This window comes from Amphibalanus amphitrite, unplaced genomic scaffold (assembly GCF_019059575.1).
Source record: "Amphibalanus amphitrite isolate SeventyFive unplaced genomic scaffold, NRLGWU_Aamphi_draft 000070F_arrow, whole genome shotgun sequence".
Classification (NCBI taxonomy): Eukaryota; Metazoa; Arthropoda; class Thecostraca; order Balanomorpha; family Balanidae; genus Amphibalanus; species Amphibalanus amphitrite.
In genome coordinates this window covers 733,975-761,279 of record NW_024881566.1, presented here as the reverse complement: position 1 = coordinate 761,279, position 27,305 = coordinate 733,975, and the positions used below count along the sequence as shown (strand labels likewise).

Here is a 27,305-nt window from a genome sequence, read left to right as displayed (position 1 = left end):
TTGGGATGGTCTCGTTCCTAAGTCGGCTAAGAGCTTCGGTCCAGAAAATAAATTTATCGTTGGCATACAGTAAAATACATACCAAACTCGGCCGGTGATAAATTTTCAAGACCTCAGTCCTTACTGATTTTTGAACTCGGCCTTCGGCCTCGTTCAAAAATCCAGTAAGGACCTCGGTCTTGAAAATTTATTTACACCGGCCTCGTTCAGTATTATATAATACCAGCAGGCTGATTTTGGCTGAGTTGGCCCCACAAATACCCACGATTTTGAAACTCAATTCCAGTCTTACTGTTAAAATATCACCTGTAATCAAAGAAGTATTGCCTACAAAAAAAACTATTACATTCATCAAAAAGGTGAGGACAAAAAGGACTTGAATTACTGAAATGTGTTTTTGAAGACTGGACAGTGAGCAGTAATCACATTTACATTTCACAGGTGTTCTACTTTTCCATATTCTCCTAAAATGTTGCAGGCACCAGCCAAATGTTTAAAATCTAGATGGTCAAAACATAGGTAAACAAGTACAGATTCGGCCATCTGCCTTACTGAGGAAGCGAGATCAACATATACTTTTTCCTATCCACTATGGCTTGCTGGTTCGTGAATAAGATACGAATCATGTAAAAAATGTGTTAATAACTCACTGGTCCTGAGAATAGTCACCAAATAATATGTATAAAAACGATATCTTCCATCCTCTCCAACCTCAAGCGGGAACAAACACAAGGTTATCGATTTCGAAACAGATGCGCCATAACAGAGGCTTTTCACCAGCTGATTAAAACGCTGCAAAAAAAAAAATGTTTAACGACTGCAAGCCACTGCCTCGTGAATGATTATATTAATAAAAATTATCTTACCAATATTAAATTATAATGAAATCGACATTGTAGTGTAATTCACTACAAATAAATTTATTTCTCTTCAGTTATTCAACCAAAAGGGTAAATGAATAAATATTACGTCATCAGATTACATCCATTCATTAGGGGAGAGAGAATCTTAAAAGTAAATCCTTGGTTGTCTAATTGTTTGCGCCACTTTTTGTCAATTTTGCGTGCATGATGGGTTTTCTTGTAAAGATAGGACAAAATGCCAGTTCAAATCCATTTTCATTTAATTATGGGACCAAAGTCAGGCTTAGGGCTACCTAACACCTGCCTTTTCAGCTGGATTTTCAGTGTCAAATTCTTTGTAGAGTTTCTCAGACCACATCTCAGGATCTCAGGACTCAAGGCCAGTTTCCAAACATTGTGTTTTTTTGTGTTGTGATTCTGCCTATTCCCCTAGGGAATGTTGTCATGAAAATTTATTTTATTTTATTGTGATATACGTATTACCTACCATTAGACTTACTAGTTTATCATGCTTTTGCAACATGAATGAGCATTCTTCCTTTTATAGACCACAGTAGATTCTTGACAATTCTAATTATAACTAAGCCTGTGAATTGTGTGAAATGCTGAGGTCCATGTGGGCCTACACTTAGCAATGGAACTTCTCCCACAAAATGTATCTTGCAGTGGCTAATATTGCTGTTACTACAATTTGAGAGCCTCTTAGTGTCGTTTGAATCATTTGCTGATATTTTTTTTTTTGCACAAAATCAAAAATACCGGCATGCTACCGGCAAGACATGCCAGATACCACGAATAAACCTGCGGTAGTGAAAAATTACCGGCATGCCGGTAGTGCGGTAGGGAAATTTTGCAACTCTAGACTTGATGATAATGCTTTTCACATTAGCGACTATTTTTATCGTGTTGATGGCGAAATGTGTTGATGGCGGGTTGTCAATAGATAAAAAGTAGCCGCGGCCGTCGATTTCCCTGTTGGTAAAGCTGGCCTTAGATCCATAAATTAAACAGCACACCTCCGTTCAATAGCCTACAAGCTGTTTGTCTGTGCCACTTTCAGTTTGAATTGCAGAACAGCATGGCTTTGGTTAATTAGTAAAATGTTGCCCATTAGCAAAAATAATGTTGATGCAAAATATGTAGGCATTTGTGTGTTTTTTAGCGACTTTTTTACCCAAAAGGCAAAATTAAAATTATGAACAATACCTTTTAAGGATTTTTTGTACCCAATTACCGGCCAGGTACGTGCATAAAACAGCCAAATTGAACTTTCAAAGATGAAAACCCTAATCAGACAGGTGCCTCGAGTTTCTCTTAAATTGCTATTCATGGCAATATGCATTTTTCAGTGGCTTATAGTCTGTTCCATATCAAGCTTGCAGTTGGAGTTTCTTCGGCAGATCGCTCGGATCGCTCCTCCGCTCAAGAATTTGCGTCTTAAAATGTAAGAGTTGTATATACAGAAATCACGCACTGCTTTCAGCAGGGCACTTCGGCTGCAAACTTGAAACGGAACAGAGTATAGTAGCAAAACTGCACCATTCATTTCATATAATTAACTAAACTGAACAATTTTGCTGACGCCAAACATGCTGAAATGTTATAACCCCGGATGCTGCTTATTTGAACTGTATATGCAGCACCTATTACTACCGCCAACGGCAAATCTATTGATTATTAATTGCTCTAAGTTCCTCCAAGAGAGCACCTTACATGCATATTACATGCGTTGCGTCATGTTTTATCTGTCCTCAGAACTCGGGGGATCTGGGCGTATTGGACTTCCGTTGATCCATCAGACCTCATAAATATTCGTGAGGATAGACTATCACAGAAGTCCCTGGGGAAATTCACATGGTGTCACTAGCCATCGACGCCCAGTGTTTCACTGGTGGCGATGCATACGGTGAGGACGGTGTAGGCTGACTGCATTCCAGTTGGCATCCAATCCAGCTTCAGGGCCTGCTAAAATGCGGATTGGAATTAGAAGTTAATAATGCAGTGCTTTTTGAGAAAGAGATGGATCGAAATCAGAAAAGAAGAGAAGGATATCACGAAAGGGAAAGGAAGAGAGAGAGAGAGAGAGAGAGAGAGAGAGAGAGAGAGAGAGAGAGAGAGGGAGAAAAAAAGAGATAGTAAGAGAGTCCTCATTAGCAGTAAAAAAACGCATGAGTAACAATATACTCCTGTTGCTTTTTATAGTTGTTTTCGCTGTAGCCAATAACAATCATGCATGTTAGTTTTTCAAGTTAATTTTCTTAATCCAATTCCGTGTTAAAATTTTGAACATACTAGCATGAAACATTCCAAGCTGTCTTGACGAGTGCTCAACATTGTCTTAAAGTCTTGAGCTCGGCCAAATGGGCCTGCTTACAGTCCGTCCCAGCGTTCTGCGTTATGAAAAGTACCGGTAAACGGGCGCCGTCTAATCTCCCAGAAGTGGAGTGGGGCCATTTCCGGCGGCATCCCGGGCACACCGTGCGGTGGGGACCGCGGAGACCGGCCCACGTCGACCCTGACCTGGTCCTCTAATGGTCCGGCGCGGTCTGCGGCGCCACCACACTAATCCTTCAGCAGCATTAGCGGCCCCAGAGTGGCGTCCAAATGGCCGATCGGCACCCGACCTGACCGCCGCCCCCGGCCGACGCGGCGGCCCAGGTAACTGATCGCCTACGGCCAGGGTCGCGGCACGCGGGTCTGGCCGCGTACTGCCGACCACGTCTGCCGTTAGCAGGCGACGAGGGGAGTGGACGGGGATTAGCGCAGACGGCGGGCAACCGCTGAGAGAGACCGAGGCCCATTCCGAGCGCAGCAGCCGACTCGGACTAGAAAAATGCTGCCTGATGTTTATAGGTCAAGGTCTTTCTAAACGACCTGCCACGACGCGCGCGATTGTCGTCATCTGCATTTGAATGCCGGCTTCAGTTGCTGAGGGACACGGGTGTTGAAATGGCTGTGAAAATGCGAGAACGACGCGGAAATGTGACGAAACGCTGTAAGCTACGAGGCAGATGGATACAAGCTCAGCGCATCTGCGTGAAAATGTTACTTCTGGCACCAAAATGGCGTCAATTTGCCACTTCTGTGTGATTTTACCAACATTGATCAACTCAAATGCAAGCGCTCTAATAGCACATTGGCGTGCAAGGCTGCCCTATCCAACATCCGATCTTGGCCCCGTCCCTGAGCTGCACGGCAGGCTCACCTGCTATCAGCCGCGGCGGGTCGTCTTCCTTTGTCCTACAGCGCCGATGCGCGCCCTGATACCAAATCGCCCGAGCACGGCAAGTGGCTTCGTTAATTATGCGTAGACTGGCTCGGAATCGACGGTCTATTCGGCGGCGGACATCCGTCGATGCCCGCGGGGCGGGCTTCGTCTGACATCTGACGAGGGTAGCCACGAGGCAGTGCCTGATAGCGTTCTGTGAACGGACGCAGTGCTGGCGGAACCTGAACGGGGCTCTGAAATATTGAGTTCCTGAACCGAACGCTTATAACCCAGGTTGAAACAGGTAGGTAGATCGTTAAGCTAACACTTCAGACGGCACACGGGGTGCTCCGATTCAGGCCACAGCAACGCTCTTGTTTGATGAAATTGTTCCGGAAATGTAATGTTTGTTCCGATATTGGGCGCACCGTTTTTCCCTATCCTATGCTTGTTGGCATACCAACAGACTTCGAAGAGTTGCAAATGTTCTCTTGTCAAGATTGTTTGCTGTTGTATGCTTTGGTGAATTTCAAGTTTACATTTGAATTGTTGAAACATTTCTTTGTAATAAAGAAGACTCATTGACGTATGCATAGGAATGATGTGCCTTCGTCGCAGCCATCTTTCTATGTTTCCTTGCGCTGTGGCAAGCCTTATCCGTAATGAAATAAGGTCACCGGCGGGTTTTAGCTAGCGAAGCCCCCATTCATCACGAGCAGGTCACAGACACCTGGTTCAGCCGCGGCAACGGCACGGAAAATGATGGGGTTCGTGGCTCATGTGAAACCGTATATTTATGCGTGCTTTTCAGGAAAACTTTAGCAAAACCATTGTGCACCACAATGCGATATCGAGCCATGCTTATGTAAAGGTCAAAGCTGGCTCATAATGTTTCTATCTTTCAATTCGTCTGACTGACTAAGCCAGAGTCCGCACTGAGTGCATCTAGCTGTGTGAGCTCCGGCCTCATCCGTCCGGTCGGTAAAATGGTGTTAGGTCTAACAACTCCCACTTCTTTTTTACAAAAGCTACCTTTGCTGAGAAATCTGTTGAACTTTGCTCTGATTTATCAGCCTGTTCCACTGACCATCATGTAACATTTGGCTAGACTGAGAGAGGAAGTCATAGAGCTAGACTGACTTATCGGGTGCACGGGCGTCGGTGCAGCATTTATTTACCTGAAGAGCCATGTGTGGGTTACATAAACCACCTGCACCGCCATTTGTGTTGTGTGCTCCAGCTTAGTAGCAAGCAGTGTATATTTGGCGTGATTGAGGACAGTTGGCCTTCAGGTGAATGCAAATCCATAGCATAGAACAAAAGTTAATGACCAGAAAGGTCAATTATACCCGACCTTACATGAAAACAGGAAACACGACAGCAGGCAAGTGCTATAGGAGGAATGGTTAGCTGGTGCAACGGCGCAACAAATAAAATTGGCTGCATGCTACTTGTGCAAATTCGATGGTTGAGTCTGACACCTTAAATATGTACCCACTGTCGGAAGCATAATATAAGATAGCTCCCCTTCTACATCTTCAGTACAGTAGGTCTACAAAATAAGTCCTCTTCGTATGCGGGTCACCAGCGGGCAGTTAGCGCCTGAGCGCTACTCAGGCGCCACCTGCCCGGATACGGAGAGGGCTTATTTTGTAGACCTACTGTACCTCTTCCGCCCACCACTTCGCCTCATCCATGCACATGCTTTTCACGGGTTCAAACAATATTCTGCACCTTACCAACTACAAAGCTTAGCGTCAAGCTTTAAAGGCTTCGCCCTGCATGTCCCTGAGCGATCGACCCACGGTAGAAATTAGGACTGGAGTCGGTAGTTCACCCCGTGCAGTTCTGTGTACATAGTGTGAGCCGTGCAGCCTTTGTGTGGGGGGAACCGTAGAGCAGGCGCACACGTCTGCTCACCGATTTCATGAAAAGGTCAGATACATTTTCGATGTATTAGCGCTGATTGCAAATTTCAATTTTCATGAAAAAGGTTGGTATGATACAATTGTACCCTATACGACCCCACCATACACAGTAAGAGTAGCAGTAAAACAGTACTGCACGCAACAGTAAAAAGTTATAGTGACGGAAATAGCCGCACTGTATGTCTTTGTTTGTTTGTTTGTTTGTTTTTTACATGAAAACTACGGTGGCTGTTCAAATGCCTCCTCTCTCCCCATTTCCATCAGAACGGGAAAATCATTTACATCCCACAATGCCCTCATTCCTACTCTGTGCTGAAATAACACTACCTACCTAAAATTAAGAATGATATATTTCGCTGCTGCTGGGATATGCTTTTAAAGTGAAAGGATATTTAGTATTTTTATTTAGTACATGGGCTCTTTTTTAGTGTTTAGTACAGGGGCTCTATATAAATACCCCAGAAAGTATTTAGAGCCCCTGAGCCGCGCGCTGGTTCAGTGGTAAGAGCCCTGCCCCTGAGCTCCCGTCACGCTAAGATTCATTGACCTCCTGGCGGTCGGTAGCTATAGGGTTCGTGACCTGCTGTATATTGCTGGTACAATACAGCTTTGGTGTAGTCCATCACAGCAGAGTAGCTAAACAGCAGATAACGTCTGTATAATAATGGATTGTCATACAGCTTGTATCCTACATTTATGAGCATAATCAAGCGTCGTAAACCATCCAAAGCCACAATATACTGATGCATTAATTTCTGAGGAGTGTATGCGCTTGACAGCAGCGGATGATTTATGAATCCATAACGGTTATGACCTGATATCGAACAGCATACTAGAGATGGTGTTTATTTCAAAGCTGATGAATACCGCCCCTCTGTTCATTTTCAGGAGCTTGGAATCAAATCTTTTCAACAAGAGTAACGAGCTTCAGGAAGAAATCAGCTCCAAAAGGCTTGATCTACAAGTGGCTCAGATCCATTACGCAGCTGTGAAAGCTCAGGTCAGTCGTGAGTTCTGATGGGCAGCATTTGTGCTGACATAAATTGAATTTAAGGCCCATATGATTTACACTGACGGCTTTGGGCAAGGTCTTTTACTTTTCATGAAGCTATCAAGAAGCATGCATTGAACTTTGCTCTACCCTATTGCATACTTTTCTAGGGATCAAACATCAGTGTTATCAATGAACTTCAAAGACCCATGTGTACATATTATGCTTTATTCATAACATGTTTCAGTCCCCAAAATAGAACGCTTACAATGGCTAATATTCCCTTTCAACCAGGCAAGGCAGCCATAATCGTTTATTTGGAAAATGTCCTTGCCGTCTTCTGCACGCCTGTGGGCCGGTCTAGAGACCACGTCAGGTGATAGATACCCTTAATCTGGGCATCTGTCAGGATTTCAATCAAGGTGACGGGGCGACCCGACCCGAGCGGGCACCGGCGCCAGCGCGAGCGAACCGGCCAGCCAGCCGGCTCTGGCGGCCATTCATTTCGGATTACAGCTGGGCTCATTGAGGGCGGTGCCGCCACCGCCCGTGAAGTTCCATTTCCTGACCTGCCTGTGCCCGGCCGGCCGGACTCGCACCCGGTCAAAGGTCAAAGGTCACGCCGCTGGACAATGCTCGTCGAACTGCTCCTGAATAATGTCTTCTTCTCCCGGAATAGCTGTCGGTGTGCTGATGAGAGTGTTGCGGGCATGACGTTAGGCCCGAGGGTAGTTAGTTGGGTCAGACATGGTCGGGAATCGGTCATAGCAACAGAGGATGTCCAGCATGCCTCTCCACCCCTCTCCCTGCGCGGCCGGGAGCCCGTATTTAGGACTGACCGCCAAGGAGAGAGTGTGGGAGCGGGGAGGGGGTGTGTTGGCAGCCGGCCGCGGAGGCGACAGCGCATAGATTAATTCGGCGGGTGGCCGGCGGCAGCGCAGATGAACCAGTCTACAACGGATACAACGGGCCGTATAGAGATGGAGGACTGGGCAGAGACGAACAGTGGACAACGGCGTATAGAGATGAACTGGGGGAGAGATGGACAGTGGACAACGGCTACAGCGGGCCGTAGAGAGATGGACTGGGCAGAGATGAACAGTGGACGACGGCGTATAGAGATGAGCTGGGCAGAGATGAACAGTGGAAAACGGCGTATAATAGAGATGAACTGGGCATACTGGGCATTGGGCAGAGGTGAACTAGTACAAAACGGCTACAACGGTCGTACAGAGATGAACTGGGGAGCAATGAACCGGGGGACAATGGGTAAATACAGCGGTGTATAGAGATGATCCAATCCAAAAGAGAAAGATGCACTGACTTATGTAATGTAACCAGTAGGAGCGATAAACATGAGGAATAGCGAACCGATCAATGAATGAATACCGGCGCACGGTGATTGCCGGTGGACAGTGGATTTAGGGAATGATGGCGACAAGCGATCAACTGTGAATGACCAATGAGCTTTATCCAAGGGACACCTGTTCTAATAAGATAAAACTTTCAGGACTTTGTATTGCTATGCTACCTACATATTGCTATAAAAAAGCATGCGTAGGGGAGTGCTATGATCACGTACAGAAGTATTGCATGCATTCATCGTATCTCCGATCTGGTAGTTTCTCACATTTTATCTCGCGGCCGATCGATGTTTTCCATTTGAAAAACCGGCGGGCTGCCAGCCGGCGACGAAGGAATGCCTCTCTGGGGGCGCAGCGGGACGGCTCAGCGGTGTCCTCCTCGAGTCGGCGCGATCGAATGTGTCATCGCGTCCCCAGATGGACCAGTAAAGACTGACGAGGACAGGAGCCGCCATCAGAAAGCAGACGGCGCCGCCGAACCTCTGCCCTTGGCTGGCTCCAAAGATGACCCCGTTCTGGCTCCGACATGGCCGCGTTCGACCATTGACGTATCGTCAATAGAGTCGACCTCGAAAGGAGCGGTGGCAGTCTGCCGGTGGGGCTGGAGCGGCGTAAATCCGCCGCCGACTCGTGTCCCGCTGAATAAGTTACGCCCGCGGGCCGGTTTCATCAGGGCCGCTCGCTGCCGGGACGCCTCGCTCAGACACCTGACTGGAAACCCGAACAGGATGGCAGCGCTGGCTTTATATCACATCCGAGCGGGTGGTTCGAATAATAAATGATTCAGCGACATACAGAAGCTAAGTGCGTGGGCGAGCATAGAGGCTAGAAAACTGCCAAATGCGCTCCATTGCCTCGGTTAGTTTACCGGCGGCATTCGATTTCCTCAGGGAAGAGAGTTATTCAGTTTTGATGTTGGTATCCTATTGCCTGTTGCCGTACCACGCAGCCAATATAACTAGTCCCCAACCGGTACACAATATCTGTAGCCAAACACACCCCACGGTGTTGTGTGTTGATTGGTATAGACGCATAACAATAGGGACATTATTACACCGACTGGTTCAATGCGTTCGCCAGTGTTACTGCCATTATGGAACCCCGACCAATGCTCGGTGCAGCCGGCTAGGGTGGATAATACAGCCGATCTATACGGAAACAACGTATAATACGGACACGCGGTCTCAGCCACGGAGGCAGCACGTGCTTGGCGTTTTCCCTGAACTCCAGGGACTTGCTGACGTCACTAACTTAATGACTACCCGCTGACCTTGCGTGAGCTCCTGAGTTTGAGAGAGGTCACTGAGTTTGTGTGAATCTGCGGAGCGCTGCTAGCGCGGCATCCAGCACAGTGAACACGGAGAGGCCCCAGAACAGGCCGACCAGGCCGCCTATATAAGAGGCCACGTCCCCTCCGGGCACCGCCAGCCGCTGGCGAGTCTCACGCATCATCGGCGGCCAGCTGAGTTGCACCCGGACCGTGTCAGGCCGTGACCACAGCGGCGTCACGCGCGCCTGCTCGACCAGTCGCACCTGCTCGAACCGGCAGTTGGAGGGGCCGCGGCAGCGCTCCACCAGCCGCTGCCGCCATTCGGGACGGTGTGCCTCCTCGCGCAGCGCCTCCTGAGAGCCGAGCGGGCACAGCGGCAGCGCGCGCACCTCGGCAGAGCCCATCCAGGCGGCGCGGCAGCCGGCAGCCTCTGCTAGCTCGCGCTGCATGCAGCTCCGCCGCCACTGCTGGCTGGTGAAGCCGCACGGCGCGCGTCGTAGGCTCACCTTCTCTGTGGCCCTTATTTGCAGCCGGAGCGTCACCACCGTGCCCGGCCGCAGCGGCACCTCGGCGGAGGCCGTCTCGCACGCGCGGTAGACCGAGTCGGGCAGGGTGGGCTCCTGGTCAGGCCAGTGGATCAGCAGCAGATGGGTCACGCGCCGGGACGACACCGGCTCCACGGCCAGCTCCAGCGCCACCTGACGCTCCACTTTGGAAGATTCGACGGCGGGCGGCGGCAGTTCGGCCGTCACGCAGAACGGCATCAGCGTCTCGTCGTCGAGCTGGAACGAATGGTGCACGCGCACGGCCACGGTGTGCTCTGCAGTGACGTCGCAGCCGTCGCAGGGACGCAGCAGGCGGGCCGGGTCCGGCCGCAGACGCTCCACGAACTCGCTGGAGGTGATGTTGCCGGCGCGCAGCTCCTCCAGACTGGCGTTGTAGACGGCGGCGGACGGCCGAAGAGGACACACAGTCAGCGCCGGCGTTGGGGCGGCCGTCCACAGCGTGTCCGCCGTCACTGGTTCAGCGGCAAACAGCGCCAGCTTCTCATAGCAGAGCCACAGCAGCACGGCCGTCGACACCAGCTTCAGACAGAGGACGATGGCGGTGGCGACAGACTGCAGCGCGACGCGCCACGCGCGCAGCACCGGCCGCCGTCCGGCGACATCCTCGGCTCGCCGGCCGTCGTCGGACGCGGCAGAGGGTCCCACACTCACCAACATCGGTACCGACGGACAGAAACAGGTGCGCGAACGGAGCAGGGGGAGTCCGGCAGCGGTGTCCGACACTCAGGCGAATGGCTTCTAAGCTCTGGTTGCCTCTTCCGTGATACTGTTGTCTGCTTCTTCCGTTTTCTTTCACGATTTTTAAACGAGCAGCAGACAAAGTTCCTTGGCGCTCCAGCAAACACTTCGAAGTTTTTTAATGCGTCTGGACGTCTCAGTTTTTCATCTGCAGGAAGCCCATCCCAGTTCTCGCCTCACAAGAGCTACCAGATGATGTCCTCCAGTTACCACGGCATTGGCGGTCTGTTAGCTCCGCTCTTGGAGAGGCTGTTGTGTCTTGTAGAGACCGCTGCTGCTTCCTCACCGGGTCAACAGCGAGTGGCAGACCTCCGTCTGGCACTCTGTCGCCGACTGATTTTTTTTTTTTTTTTTTTTTTGAATTTTGCATCCCCGCTAGCTCAAGGCTATAGCAGGGGAAGGGAAGTTACTTGCTGGCAATTAGCCAGATCTTTTGTTTTACGTTAAGTTAATTGCCGGCTATTTGATTCCGGCCCAAGAAGCAAAGCAAAGACAAACTTTACGTTAGACCGGCTCATGTGGCGTCCGGTGGGTTGCAAAACAAAGGGAAGGCCAAAAAGGTGCCAGATAGGCGAGACCGATAAATTTGGTTACTTACATAGAGCTTGCTGCTGAGACTTGCTGCTGATTTGTGTGCTGTTGTTTGGTGTGTGTTGTTGTGGGGTGAACTTTACCAGGAAAAGTCCTAACTAGAAAAAACCTGGTGCCTAACCAAGAGGGCAAAAACCTGTGCTTTCAGCCAAAGTACACAGTAAAAAAGCCCTTTCTTTAATTACGTTATATTACGTTACGTTATATCGCTAATGTGTATGTGTGTTTGTGGAGCTATCACCTTCATCCACTCCCGGGGGGCCATGGATGCAAGCCACATAGGCCGCGCCCGGGGTGTCCGGCGATAGCTTCTGTGTCTCGAGTGGGCCTCAACCTTTAAGAGGGATCCCTGTCGAGAACCGCGAGCTTACACACATATATATATACACTTGGAAAAGGCGGCGAGAACGAAAACGAATGGAAGCAAAACGAAGCGGATGGAGACGACGATGGGAGATCATAAGAACATCTATATACTGTGTGCAGGGTTTCGATCATATGCTATTGATGAGATTCGAATCACTGAGGAAGGTAAAGAGAAGATCAATTAGATCTGGATGATCATCACCCAGGAGAGTTGGGAGGTCCAGGCTGAGGTTGTGTGTGTTTGTGTAGTGAATGATGGGTTGACGGTATTGGTCGTAGTGTGGGCAGTTGATAAGAAGATGGGCAATGTTGAGTCGGGTGTGTGCGGCGCAGTGTGGACAGCTCGGGGGTGGCTCATTTTTTATGATAAAATTATGTGTTATCTTTGTGTGTCCCAGCCTCAATCTGGCTAGAACTATTTCCTTGAGTCGATTATCTTGATTAGAGGATGTGAAGTTACCAATTTGCGGGTGGATTTCAAAGAGGTGATCGTAGGGAAGAGCCTGCCAATCATACTGGCGCAGGTCTCGGAATGCGTGATTGAGGTGCGAAAGGACGTCTTGATGTGTGCAGCGATCTTCTTTACGATTAGAGAGATTAAGGCTTTGTTTGGCAAGCTCGTCGGCTTTTATGTTTCCCGGGATGCCACTATGTCCCGGGATCCATAGAAGTCTGATGTTGTATCCTATCTTGTTTAGGTGAATTATGTTCTTCTTAATCAGGTATACAATGTGGTGATCGGTTTGATTCTGTGATTTGATTGCTGAAAGTGATGATGCAGAATCAGTGCAGATCACGCTGTTCTTAACTTTTTTCTTTTTGATGTGATTGATAGCATGAAGTATAGCCGCAAGCTCGGCTGAAAAGATAGAGAAAATATCCGGAAGACGACTTGATTTTCTATAATGGGTAGAGAAGACTCCTGCTCCCGATTTGCCGTTCATGACGGATCCGTCAGTGAAGTAGAATGTTGTTTGTTGATGTGTGTGGCAATATTCGAGAAAGAGTTGATTTACTTCTGCTACTGTTACTCTATCTTTTTTCTCATTGAAGAGGTATTCTATATTATCTATGCGATCAAGGTAAGCTGATGTTATAGGGGGAATTGGCAATATCGTTGGAATGGTTATTTGAAAGTGATCAATTACTTTCTGGAGGCGACGAGAGATCAGTGGATAGCGACGCTGATTTGTGAGTGACGAGTTCGATTGGGTGTTTGTGAGAATTTGGTAGGCGATATCATCTGGGCGGGAGGCACATCGTATATAATAGCGCAGCAATAGGAATTTGCGGCGCCTGTCAAGTGTGGGTATGTTTGTGTCTATGTGTAGGGCTGTTATTCTCGTAGTGCGCAGGGCACCAGTGATGATTCTGAGTGCATGATTCTGTATTGTTTGCAATTTGTCAATACGGCTCGAAGCTATATCATCGTATAAGAAACTGTTATAATCCAAGATTGGACGAATTAGGGTTACGTAGAGTTGCGTGAGTGTGCGTCGGTCCGCACCCCACTCTCTGCCTGCGATGCATTTCATAATGTTGATTCTTCTGGTACACCTTTGTACCAGATCCTCAATGTGAGCGTTGAAGTTAAGTGTGTAATCAAGAGTTATTCCTAGAAATTTGTGTTTTTGTACGTATTTGATTGGTTTGTTATCTAGTGTGAGGTTTCGCCATTTGTCACGTAGCAAACGATGGGAGAATATCACTGCGACAGTTTTGCTAGGTGAGATCGTAAGACCCCACTTCTTGCACCATTTTCCTATGTTATTAAGTGAGTGTTGTATTTGTTCGATTCCAATGTTAGGGTTATGATGAGTATACCAGAGTGCTATATCATCAGCGAAGAGAGAGTGCTTAATATAAGATGGTTCATCATCGAAAATATCATTTATCATTATTGTAAAAAGTGTAGGCGATATGACGCTGCCCTGTGGTAGGCCATGTTCTAGAATGTAATCTGGTGAGTATGTGTTCCCACACCTAACCTGGAAGGTGCGATTAGAAAGAAAGTTACTGATGAAATGGGCCATATGACCCCGTATGCCTGTTTTGTGTAGTTTAATAAGTAGAGCTTTCCTATTTACTTTGTCGAATGCATTCTTGAAATCAATGAATACTGCTACTGTGTACTCTTTACGTTGGTATCCAATCTGTATCGAGTTAATAAGATGTGTTATGTTACTGGATACTGACTTCCTAGGTCTGAAACCTGTTTGATATGGAGAAAGTAGATTATTGGACTCCAGATAAGCCCTAATTCGTCCATTAACCATTCTTTCCATTAGTTTTGATGCACAGCTTGTGAGGGATATTGGGCGATAGTTTGCAGGATCAGAATGTTGTTTGCCATTTTTAAGGATTGGGATAATAATGCTTCTGCGCCAGGATGGAGGATATGAATTGCTTTCCCAGAGTTGATTTATATTAGCCAGGAGAGTTGCAAGTCCAGATTCAGGGAGATTTTTGAAGAATTGGTATGCGACCTGATCTGGACCGACCGATGTGTTTCCACATTTGGCAAGTGATGAGTGAAGCTCATGTTCTCTGAATGGTGCATTGTATTGTTCGTTGTTGAGTGAGTCGAATGAGAGTGTACTGAGGTGTGTATCAAGTGTTGTGGTGAATTGTGGTGGGTATTGCTGTTCAGAAGAGATATTGGCGTAGTGGATAGCAAATTGAATAGTTACTTCTGAGGGGATGATGTAATGTATGTTGTTAATGTAAAGGTGGGGTACCTTGTAATAGGTGCGATTTTTAGTGAAACATTTAATCAGGGACCATATTTTCGAAAGAGGGGTAAATCTATTAAAAGTGTTAGCAAATTGCTGCCAGCTTGAGCTTTTGGCTTTCAAAATAATTTCACGTGATTCTCGTCGAGCCTTACGAGCTGCCTCCGCGTGTGCGTCGCAGATGCATCGTCTAAAGACACGCATTGCTCGCCTTCGAAGTGCTACTGCTCTTTGACAATCAGAGTTCCACCAGGGAGAATTTTTGTCGGGGATGGGGGGTCGAGTGAGAGGAATCGTCTGTTTTGCTACGTTAAGTATCATGTCAAGGAAAGTGTTAATATCTTTAGGGGGATCTCTACATTCTACGTTAATGTGTTTTTGAAAGTTAGCCCAGTCGGCTTTCCGAAAATTCCATCTTGGGAGAAAGTTAAAATTTGTTTGTTCTGAAGGAACATCAATGGAGTAGTGCAAAGGGAAGTGATCACTAAATAGGGTATCATCTGCAGTGTATTGGGTGAAAAGTGTCGCGGTGTTTGTGTCCGTGATAGCGAAGTCGATGACGCTATGTGAGGCTTCGCCATTAGAAATGCGTGTGTGTGTTGGTACTCTGTTTGTGAGTGGTATCAAATCAAGTGCTTCTATTACGTTAAGTATTTGTCTGCCTCTTGTGTCGTTGCGTGTGCATCCCCATGTTAGATTTTGGGCGTTAAAGTCTCCCATTATGATAAAAGGAGGGGAGAGCTGGGAAATCAATTCGGAGAGGTGTTTAGGATTCAATGGGTAGGTAGGAGAGAGGTAGATAGAGAGGACAGTTAGATCACGCTGTGCTATTTTTACTTTAGCTCCTACAACGTTAAGCGTTGTATTGAGATGAATTTGGTGGTGCAAGATATTATTTGAGATATAAAGCGCCGAGCCGCCCCGGCGAGGTGTTTCATTTACGTTATCTGTATACAAAGAATAGTCACGAATGTTGAAATTATAATTAGTCGAGTCAGAGTCTATGAATCTGGTTTCTTGGATGGCGGCAAGTAACGGTTTATTATGCAAGATATAGTTCTTGAATTCCCCCCAATGAGATACCAGCGAGCTGGTATTCCATTGGAGAAAGAATTCAGGCCGTGATTGTTCAGTGTGGTTACTCATGTTTGCTTATTTATGTTTTACTGAGAGACGGGTCATGGGTCGGGCCCGGCTGACCGTCTCCGACTCTGTGTCAGTGGCGGGTTCAGATGGTGGGATGGAGTGTGTGGGTGAGGTGGCAGCGCTGGTCCCCGTCCGCTCGGACAGAGGCGAGTCCGGCTCCAGTGTCGTGGTTGGTGACGCGTCCGGTGTCTGTGAGGGTGTGGTCTGTGGTCGTGGTGGTGTTCGTGGTGGGGTCGGAGGGCGCTGGGCACTCCGCACCGGTGGAGGGGGACGCGGCGGTGTCTGTGTGGGTGTGGTCTGTGGTCGTGGTGGTGTTCGTGGTGGGGTCGGAGGGCGCTGGACGCTCCGCACCGGTGGAGGGGGAGGTGGCGGCCTCGCCGGCGGAGGCGTGTCCTCGCTTGTTTGTGTTGGGCGCGGAGGGCGTGGGCGCGGCGGCGGGACCTTTTCGCGGACTGCCGGGAGCGGGGGCCACTCAGCTGGATCCAGTGTGACTGTTGCGTTCGTTGTGCGGCTGTTCTGTTTCATGTGGTGCTCCCTGGCTGCCTGTCTTGTGGCCTCCCGGTGCCAACGGCTTGCATCTTGGACAACGGGGCACCCCTTATCCCAAGACGGATGAGGCCCTCCGCAACTGAAGCAAAGAGGGGGAGCCTTACACCCTTCCGTCGGGTGCTCCTCGGAACAGCGTCCGCACCGCGGTTTGCGGCGACGACACGCCCGCGCACTGTGGCCATACATGAGACAGTTTTTGCAGGGGCGAGGGGCGTAGACCCACGGCGTGATCGGGACTCTCAAGTAGCCGCAATACACGACTTGCGGGAGGTCCCGCCCGGCGAACCATAGTCTTATTGTGGGGTTAGGACCCATCTTTTCGATGTTGTTGGACCTGAGCCTTTCGACTTTGATGACGCCTTGCTCCTTGAGTTCGTCGAGGAGCTCAGCGTTGCTGAGCTCCGTCAGCGCCTCGCTCCTGAGAGCACCTTCCACTGAGTTCAGTCGGTGGGCGAGTTGGGTTGTCACGGGTTGGTCGGTGAACGTCGTCATGTTGAGGAGGATCTCTGTCTGCTCTTTGTTTTTCGTTTGGATCAGAAGGGACCCGGACTGTACGGCCTTAGCCGAGGTGACGGGGCCGCACAGGCGATCCAAGGACCGCTTGATGGTAAACGGGTTGCTGTTTTTGAACGTTAGGTTGTTGGTGGTTTTTTTTACCAGCACGAAAGCTGGGCCGTCAGGGATGGTTTCGGAGGGGGGCAGTGAGGCCGCCCCCTCATCCTGGTAGAAAGGCATGTTACTCTGGTTAATTTGTGTTTATATCTGGTTATTATTAATAGAAGAATCAATAGCGGGCAGAACCGCAAATAGCAAAATTAGTCCGATCCGGATGAAAAAATTGGGCAAGAGGGCCGGCGCTGCCGGTAACCTCGGAGGCCCCCAGACAACGACGAAAGATCAGAGAGAAAGAGGTGGGGGGTTGTGGGACAGAATGTCCCTAGAAGAGAGGGAGTGGAAGAAAACGAAAACGATCCTAAATTACCTGCCTACTACGAGCACTTCTATGCGGGGCTTTAGCGCCGCCGGTGTGTCACCCGTCTTAATAAAGACGGGTGCACACAGCCGGGGATCTAAAAGCTGAAAGCAGCCGCTCAAAATGCCGTAGCCTATCACCTAGTTGCCGCAGTGGCACGCCTGTGTGTCGCCGACTGAAGCGCTAGACTTCACTTGTTTACTCACCTTACCTTGTGCGCATGCGCAGACACCAGCACCATCCATACCCGCTAACGAGGGTGATGCCATTCACCTAATAATGGTGTGCGGGCCAGGGTCGAGACGCCTGACCATGGGTCTCGTAACGACCTCCTGCGATATACCGTGTTGACCGTGCCTAATCAGCACATCTGTGGAGGCCATTGCCGTCAGTGTACCGCCCCTGATCACCGATACGGTTTAGCAGGTACACGGCGCGCACGTCCATTCTCATTGTGAACGATTCACGGCATTCATTTCTTGTGCAGCTTATAGCAGACGCTGAATATCGACCTGCAACTTGCACGTGTCTGAGCTTGATAGTAAAACTAAAAAAACTATGTTTCTCCTCTTTGAAAATATCAACGATATGGCCACTATAAAACAACGTTTACTAGCTGAACCATAGCATGTGTGATGTAGTGCCGTAGAGAGCCGTCTTCCTGCAATACGTCAAACGCTTGGCTCGAAATATTATTGAAGTGTGAAGGGCAGCGGGCTCACGCTGTCACGCAGCAAGTAATATTAACTGTTATCTGATGAATTGTGCTAAAGTTAAGCATGCTATTTTGTCACACCTTTGCTCGTTGATTTAGAAAATAAATATATTCACCATACACATAAGTCGCCACTAATGAATCAATCTGTCGCCAAGTTTTTAGCTACTCCCGATGGAGCACGCATACATGCATTCATAAGCGGTTCAACAGACAGTAGGACCTTTCTCTGGCTGCTTTTCATTCGCTCAATCGCTAGCTTTCAAAAGCAATTCATCAGCATTGAAATTATTCAGCCAAGTAAAACCCATTGCTCCACGATGTCACTGGCACTGTTCACTACCAGAGGCGGGAATCACGTCCGTTCAGCGGTCATAAATCCTCAGCTCACTGGGGCTCAGTGTCAGCTGAAGAGAATTCCAATTAAAATCGGAATAACATGCATGCAGTTGCAGCTAAATCGCCTTGTAATCGTATGATAATGCGCGGGAGTGCGACGACATTAGAAAGTGCAGCCGTACAGACGTTGTGCTTATCGTAATCAAAAGTGCACTCTACCAAAGTTCTTTGAGAAGAAAAAAAAGACCGTAAGCAATTTACCTGCCATATTATCGGCTGTTTGATTCCTGGCCAACGCCCCCTTTTTTGCCTGACAGACTAGTCGTCCAAGTGTGAGACCAATCAAGTCAAGCGTTAGTCAAGCGTCAAGCGTCTTTAAACAAGCGTTACACTTTGCTCCTTTTTGCAAAATATTGACTTTCTTGTTACTTTTGATTACTGCTTGTTTGGGTTCAATTGGATGTTTTCAGCCGTCAGTTGAGCTGAATAATTTTCACACAAATGTTGCAAGTTTTGCTAGAAGCTTAGGAAAACTGAGCTGCCAACGTATGATAAATGAATAATGAATAGTGGCAAAGAACACAACGATGCATTGCTGGTCCAGAGTCAATGTTGACCGTATCTCTGCCTTCATCCTTCTCACCATATGCTGGTCTCTTCTATACTCTCTCTACCCCTCTCCCTGCCTCTCGTGCCGCCACTCTCTCCCCCGCTCCTCTCCCTGCCGTCGGCGGCGGCGGCGCGGCGTCAGATTTGCCGCCGTTCCCCGGTGGCCAATCTGACACTGGCCATTGATCGTCTCTGTGTGGCGGCCGAGGTGGTGGCTGACAGCTCCGCGAACAGGCTGCCGTCAGACGGCGGCCGAGGTGGTGGCTGACAGCTCTGCGAACAGACTGCCGTCAGACGGCGCGGCGCGGAGGAGGAGCTCGGGCCGACACACTTCCGGTCGGCCGTCCCGCCCCGGCCGCGGCAACATGTGTAACCGGGCGTTGGAGCTCTATTTATGCACAATAAGCACATGCTGACATTGGTGCCATGTCGTGGTGGAGGTTATTAGGTGATATAAGCAATAAGATGCAAGTGTAACAAATATAAAATGTAGACATGCATTCAACCGGACAAAAGCTTCGTAAATTTCCTGCTCTGGAATATTTCATTGCCAATGTTATGACACTATGATGAATTAATTTCTGATGGCCAGTTGTATGTAACCTATAAACTTTTAGATAATGAAAAAGATAAATTAGCTTTACCGCATGCATTGACCGCAGTCATTCACTAAGTAGCATTCAGACACCTTTGGTTTTCCACTCTTCATTCGAACTTGGTTGCCTCGTTTTGGCTAGATCACAAGGGCAAGTTACAAATAGTGTAACACCCAGCTTCAAATAGATCAATCTACTAAATGGACTGATACAGCTTCTTCTACCCGCGATCCCAGTGCCGTATAGTGGCTACTGGCTTCAGTTTACTGTGGCCCAACCGCAAAGAAGGTTACAATTCAGTCGGTCCGCCGCGCCGTGCCGCCGCGCTGTCCCCGGCTTCAGTGCTGTGAAGTCTGCGGGGTAGGCTGTGCCGCGTTACACTCGTGTAAGGCGGCACAGTCGACGTGTGTAGGCTTCCTTTCTTGACTCTGCGCGGAGCTTCTCGCGGCGTGCCAGAGGATTTCGGATTAGAAGCGCATGCAGAAATTGACCGTGAGTCCAAGAATGAGCTGTAAGCCCAATAATCCTCTGGCGATTTGGGTGAAATTCGCCTTGTAATTTGACGACTGTCATGAGTGTAACGTTAAGTGATGGTCGCCGTTTATTCCAAAACAAAATAATTGATCACACGCTTGGGATCTATGGTTGACATTTAAAAACAAAGAAACGCCTCTTTCTTATAATTCCATTCATTCGAGGCCTGAGAGATGCATAGACCTGTCTATAAGCTACATTGATGTCTAATTCACGCGCTCATTTCCAATTGCATGCCAATTGTTACGGAAAATACGGAAAACTGCCTATAAATTGTGTCCCAATTATGCAATGCCACGCCAACGCCCTGCGGTCTTAAAAAGGATTCGTAATTAGCGGTCTGCCAAGTCCTGACACTACCGCAAATTTTGCATACCGCTGCCGCAACTAGTCGCCATTCCAACTCTCGGGCCACTCTAGCCAAATGACTAACTACTGGCTAACTTAGTTTTCCGAGTCCTGCAGTTCGCCGCCGATCCGCTTCTCTCCGCCGCGCCGTAGTTTGCTGGTCTCAGCTGCGGCCGTGCTGAAGTGATGTGCGCTCTCCGGGGCCGCGGGAGGTCGGTGTGGGCGCGGGTTGACTGGTCGTGACGGCCGGCGGTGTCAGCTGTCAGCCGGGGCCGTGACCTGTCACCAGCAGCCGGCGCTGACGCGTCACGCACCATTAGAGCCCAAACAGCCGCGTCCGGCGGCTCCAGTAGCTGCAGCGGCGCAGTCGGCCGACCATTACACAGCTGATGATGATTGTCGGCCGCCGCCGGCGCTGATGTGGCCTGGTTTTGGAGGACTGATGTGGCCTGGTTTGGGATGACGCAGTTGCCAATGATGTGATCTAGTTTGGGAGGACGCAGTGGCACGGATGTGGTCTGGTTTGGGAGGGCTGATGTGGCCTGGTTTGGGAGGACGCAGCGGCACTGATAGGACCGGGTTCGGGAAGACTGATGTGACCTGATTTGGGGAGACGCAGTAGCCACTGATGTGTTCTGTTTTCGGAGGGCTTAAGTGGTCTGGTTTCGGAGTACGCAGCGGCACTGATGTGGCCCGATTTGGGAGGACGCCAATGGTGTGGCATGGTTTGGGAGGAAGTAGCCGGCAAGGCTGTGGCCTGGTTTGAGAGAGCTGATGTGACATGGTTTAGGAGGACGCAGCGGCGCTGATGTGGCCTGGTGTAGGGGACCCGGCGGCACTGATGTGGCTTGGTTTCAGATAGTGATGTTTCCACAATTTTCGCGCATTGCATCAAGTAGTTTGCTGCAGATTGTATTGAGACAGAGCTTGGATGTTATCTCATTGGTTGAATGGTTGCAGATCGATAATGTCGTGCCGCATAGCGCCTCTTTCTTTATATTTTAAGCCCAGGGTAAAACTTTTTTTCGCAAAATTAAAGCATTTTATTCGGTGCGTGTAAGTTTGCGTGTAAACTTGGGTTTAACCTGTATTGCATGCATCCGTCTGTCGGTGAAACCTGACAGATATGCTCCGGCTCATGTCTGTCCATCCACAGACTATGTCTGATAGCAAGCAAAGTGTTATTGCTATCAGCCGGTGGCGAGTGTGCACTAAAGATCTGGCTTCATGATGGCCGACAGCCATTGCAATTCCCGCCGGGAAGTGTCAGCGCGAAGGTCTGGTGGTAGACCAGCCACCCCCAGTCGACCGGTCACGGCCGGCGGCAGTGCCTGGGGCGAGGTTATGACAGCGTTATGGCGCCGTCCCGAGGGCCGTCTGGCGTTGTCCGACCAGCCGCCGGCCAGCTGTGGAGCGTGTGGCCCCGAGCCGTGTCTGCCGGCGCCGCTGATGAGTGCCGTTTGTCACAGACAGGCCTGTCGCACTCTGACCGCGGCCTGACCCGCGAGCCGCCTGCCAGGGCCTGGACAGGGCTGAGGGTGATATAGAATTGTCCAATCGGTACTCGAAAGATGGCTCCCTGTCTTTAGAGCCATCGGTGCGCCGCTTCGAAAATTTGATCACTCAAATGGTATCGATGGCAAAGCTGGATAACTGAAAGCTGCAACATCATTTCAGGAAATAGTCTGTTTCGAGGTAAAGTTTATCGCTTGCATCGCAAGTGCTCAGCCTGAATGTCACACCTGAGTAAACTGCGTTGTCCACCGGCACCCTGCAATGAAATTTTTCGTTGCGATGCAGTTACTCAGTTCGAGCCCAAGAGGGACATATGTACATTGGGCACTTTCTACGTGATGATTGACCTTTGAAAGCGTCAATACCCACCATCGACTGGATTCCAGTAGGTCGCCCCAACGAATGACGAATAGGCGAGTTCCTAGAACAACTTGTCCATCTGGCAAACTACAGCAACCGTCCGAGCGGACACCACTCCTGTCCCGTGATAATAGACCTACCGATCCGTAAGGCGACAGCTATATAGTTACTTGCGCCACTTTGAGTAGCCGCGGCACGCCAGGGGGTACCCCACGAGTGAATGCCGTATGATGGCGGTATTTACCAAAGCAGGCCTCAAAAGGCTTTGTCGAGTGCTAGTCAGCGTCCAGGAGATTTATTGCCACCATAAACATTGACTGTCTCTCACCGGATGCATTGGGGCTGTAAAAATATTGCCCTGTGAGCACCAGGGGCCTTCGAGCGTGCGCAAATTATCAGGAGCGCGAGACGATGAGGCGTTCGGTGCAATCGGAGTGTAGTGGACCTGCAAAAAGTTATGATTAATACATTGTAATTTGAAACATTTCATTGGCAGAAGATGAGTCAGGCACATGATTTTCGTTCGTTGCTCTTTCGATGGTAGCAGGATTTTTGCCACTGCTTATGAGCGCGACAATCACTATGCGAGTATGTTCCGTGGGCTTTTCAAATTGCTATCATCCCTCAGCCTTTTCTTAGCCGAATACGATGTGATATTTTGGCGCACTTATTTGCCTATTCAGTGGATATTGGAAGCCTCCAATGACAGCGTGTATCATATAGAAAACAATATGATCATTTACGAACGTCTTAGTATTTCTCTTTATACTCAATCATCGTCGCTACAGTGAAACAACCACTTTTGAATTCCGGGTTTCAAAGACTTTCTTGCATCACCTTCACGGAGAGGCCCGAGCACCGGGCCTCTCCGTGAAGTAAGACTTTCAAAGACTTTCTTGCATCACCTTCACGGAGAGGCCCGAGCACCGGTCCCTGAGCGGCTTTAGAGCTCAGCTCGCCACTCACATGCCGCCTAAGAATCCCTAGAGGGTACTGTCGGCTCGTTTAAAAGTTGCACGTTACCTTTACGCTGACGTGCGGCCAGGCGAGCCGCTGCTCAGAGCCTGCATGAGACTGGGTCTGTCACTTAGTTGATTGCTGCTCGTATAATTTGTCATATGCACTCGCGCGCTCGTTGGCGTTTGGTTGCCTCATAATTGCTTTTAATTACAAGGGCATTTCTGTGTAAACTGTGTTAGTGCATACTGCATAGTCAGTAAAACATATTTATTTTATCGGGAATGTCGTTCATCAATGAGAAGCAAAAGCGTGCAAAACATCATCCCACTTCTCTCTCTCTCTCTCTCTCTCTCTCTCTCTCTCTCTCTCTCTCTCTCTCTCTCTCTCTCTCTCTCTCTCTCTCTCTCTCTCTCTCTCTCTCTCTCTCTCTCTCTCTCTCTCTCTCTCTCTCTCTCTCCCTCTCTCTCTCTCTCTCTCTCTCTCTCTCTCTCTCTCTCACTCGCTCTCTTTGCTTTTTATTGGCTCACTTCTCATCACCCTTCAGCAGCTTGTTCTGCCAAGTTTTCCCTGGTCGAGCACAAACACAATTTGTCCCGGAAACGGCGCACAACTGCGCATTTAGAGTCGGCAACTGCCCGACCAGTTTATATTCGCCTGCCGCGACGGCCGTGGCCCAACTTCTAAAGAAAAACATCCTCCGGAGCGAGTGGCTCCAGTTAATGTGTGTGCAGGCCGCCGCGGTGGTCTGTCATTGTTCCGGGCTCTCCGCCCCCGGCGGGCCGCTGTGGCCGCTGTGGCCGCCGCGGCCCGGCCGATACGGCTCCTTATTACCGCCACCCGGAGACGTTCGGCCGTTGCGGTCCGTATGACCAGCCGTTACGAGCGCTCCGGAGCCGGTGGCCACACCAATCGCACCCCGGCCGGAGCCGTACTCCCGTCCATGGCCCATCGCCTCCCCAGCACGCAGTTAAAGGTTGGACGGACTCGGAACGCAATCTGCAGTCTCGGATGGAATGTTGCGAGCATTTCCGATACGATTTGTATGAAATAATGCAATATATTCAAAGTTTTCCATGATTCATGGAAAGAAGAAGATGAAGAAGAAGATGAAGTTGATATTTTTTTATTTCGATGTCATTGCAAGGTATTGCATCGTATTGTTTTGCTAAGCTTTTTACAGTGGCGTGGTCGTTACGCTGCAGTAGCTGGTTTTCATCTGTGCATTCTATCGTTATTGCAAGATGATTTAGCAATAGATTAGCTGCCGGTGGAGGCTATCAGCGCCCCGGTCTCTCGGAAGATCGTGCTATTCCAAAGGACTAGGGACTTGAATAGACAGTAGCTTTACCAGCACAGACGATGGACGAGTTTAGTTAGCCAATTCAGTCAAACGTCGGAGGCCTCGTTAGTGGAGTCTCGTGTCCAATTTTGGGCGCTAACGAGCCAAGATGCATATCTAGTATCTACATAAGCAGTATTGTTGTATACTGCAAGCATTTGCATCCACCACACCATATTTCAACAAGCCCAGATTTCGCCTGTGACGGCCGCTGACCCGTCGAAGTCGGCCCGAATCCCTGCGTCTCAGTCGACCCCCACACCGCCTACCCCGTCGCCGGCGCGCCGGGGCCGCTCCATCTCCAATGGAAATGCAATCATTCGCGGAGTGTCTTGGTCGTGTCACCCGCCGCCGGCGCCGGGTCGGTGTGCAGGCGTGCCGAGCGCCGGCCGCCGTCACCGCCGCCGCCCCGGGCGCGATGGATGCGCCCCGCGGCCCGTGGCGGCCTTCGGGTGGGACTGAGAGGGACAGGAAGAGGGTTAGGACGGGGTTGTGGTGGGTGGGACATATGGAGACGAGGGATGGAACAGACGGAGTCGCGAGTTCGGGTGGATGGAGCCGAGAGATGAGACAGGCTGACTTGTGCATGAAACAGCTTCTAAGGGCTGCATAGAACCGTATTAGATATGCATCACCACTGAAAATTGTGTTTGCATTGGAACCGGGTGGTTCTCATCCCCAACACCGGACATGACCAAAGAATAACTACTGCTTACTGTTGACCGCCTGCCATTGACCGGTGACCTGCTCAACCCCAGGCAGATTGACTCCGAACGCAGGCGGGGCGACTCTATCCCAGAAAAGTGCTCCTTATTTCTTTTAGCCCCATTCCTGGGCTGAATTCAGCTTTATTGAACGGCATATGAAGATAAAGATCGTGGTAGATAACGTCCAGTTGGCTTAATTTCCCTAATACTTTCTGAAATTTTAATCGCACAATGCCTATGTATGTACAATAATATACAAGCTTAGGTATTGTTCGCGAATGATTTCATTTTACATCGCTTTTAAACCGCATTTCTTACAATGCTTAATATCCTTGGACTCGGTTTCCACATTTCCGCGCTGGCGTGTTTTTGCTGCTTTGCCCGTCAGTTCCCATCTTCGTCTGCCACTGGGGCTGACGACGGAACCACTCAAATGCCTTTCGCGTATCCCGCCCTGCGGGGCTACAATCCGGAAAACGGCGCGCTAATTTCGTTCTGGAGCGGGCGCCAGGCTCAGACGGAGACTCCAGCTCGAGCCATTTGCCTGCGGGTCGGGGAATAGTCCAGCTGGGGCGATTAGCCGGTCGCTGATGTACCAATCTATTGGGGGAGCGGGGACGGGCAAGGCCGGGGACGGGTACTGATAGCATGACCAGAGACGGACGCTAATGGATGGCTTAGGCTGGAAGACGTTACATAAACGCTAGAATACCAGCTTTTATTTTATTTTTATTCAGGGATCACTTTACTGCTTTACCTGACAAGGCATTCCGAACGCATCCATACAGGCTAAGCTCGTCACCTAGTAAAGTGCTGTGCCTCACGGCCGATATCTAGTCTGATATTGCAGATTCACCCGTTACCGAGCTCACATTGGAACGGTTAATACGTTTGGTCCCATGTACCCCGTTTGCTGCCCGTGTGCGACTGGCAGTATGGGTGCATCGGACGGCACGTGGGGCGTGGGCGGCGTGGCAGCGATTGGGCAGGGACTGGACAGAGACGAAGCCAATCAGGGCAGGGACTGGGCAGGAACTGGTCAGAGGCTGACAGGCAACAGTCGGGAGCGGTGGACGACGCGTGCGGGATGTGGCCGTGTGGGTGAGGTGACAGGTTCGCCGAGGGGCTTGTACTTACGGAGGCAGAGCGGACGTCAAGAGGTGGGAACTTAGGCGGAGACGGGTTTCACCAGGGGTGTTTCACTGTTCCTGAGCACCATTGAACGCGTCGCGCGCAGAGCGTGATTTGTCTGTAGATCTGACGGTTAATCGTCCCTTTTCTTTGTCTGCCACAGCGTGACCTGTTTGCAAGCAAGGTCGAGACTGCGGACGGAGGTCGGGAGCGACGGACCAGCAGCAGCGAGCGGGCAGGCATGAAGACCAAGTGGTTGAAGGCTTTCAAATCGCTGAAGTCGTCAGGCTTCAATAAGGACAGTGGACAAGACAGGTAATTATTTGGTTGAGTATTCTAGCATGTTATTTGTGATTTTTTTTTGGCAGACACGGCAGTTCCCTCCGGAAAACACGTTCACTTCACGTTCACTTTTATGCACTTTGTACCAGCTACTATAGAATGTTCAGTTTGCTGCTTTTTAGGTATTGGGATTTCGCGGAATTTAGAGATAACTTCACAAATGTGTCCACATAAAACGAACTACCACGTCTGTTTGCCACCTCTGTATCATTCTTTTCGTCTTTCAAAGGGGTCGTTGGTCTCTCTCGAGCGTGGATGGCTACACACTGACTGGTTGTAAAGGCTCCCTCCTCTCCGCCATTTGGTCGACGCTCCGCCGCCAGACCAAATAAAACATGAATAAGAACACCAGACTTGTGATCAGCTCAGTTGAGCCGGCTCAAAAATCAGCTCAGCTCATGAGCCGGCTCAACATTTTGCCAAATTGTTGAGCTGTGAGCTGAGCCGGCTCTGTAATGCATTGAGCTGAGCTGCTGTCTGAGCTGAGCTGAATGAGCTTGAGCTGAGCTGAGCTGAATGAGCTTG

The 27,305-nt window shown here is 49.6% G+C and overlaps 1 protein-coding gene across 15 annotated transcripts in view; it reads left to right on the top strand.

Moving 5' to 3' along the window:
• Positions 1-27,305, top strand: part of LOC122379073 — a 184,527-nt gene that overhangs the window by 125,945 nt on the left and 31,277 nt on the right. For all 15 annotated transcript variants that reach the window (XM_043360995.1, XM_043360990.1, XM_043360993.1 and 12 more), the window contains 2 exons: positions 6,888-6,999; positions 26,602-26,753. In XM_043360995.1, the coding sequence (XP_043216930.1) occupies positions 6,888-6,999; positions 26,602-26,753 (264 nt within the window). The remainder of the gene's footprint in view (positions 1-6,887; positions 7,000-26,601; positions 26,754-27,305) is intronic.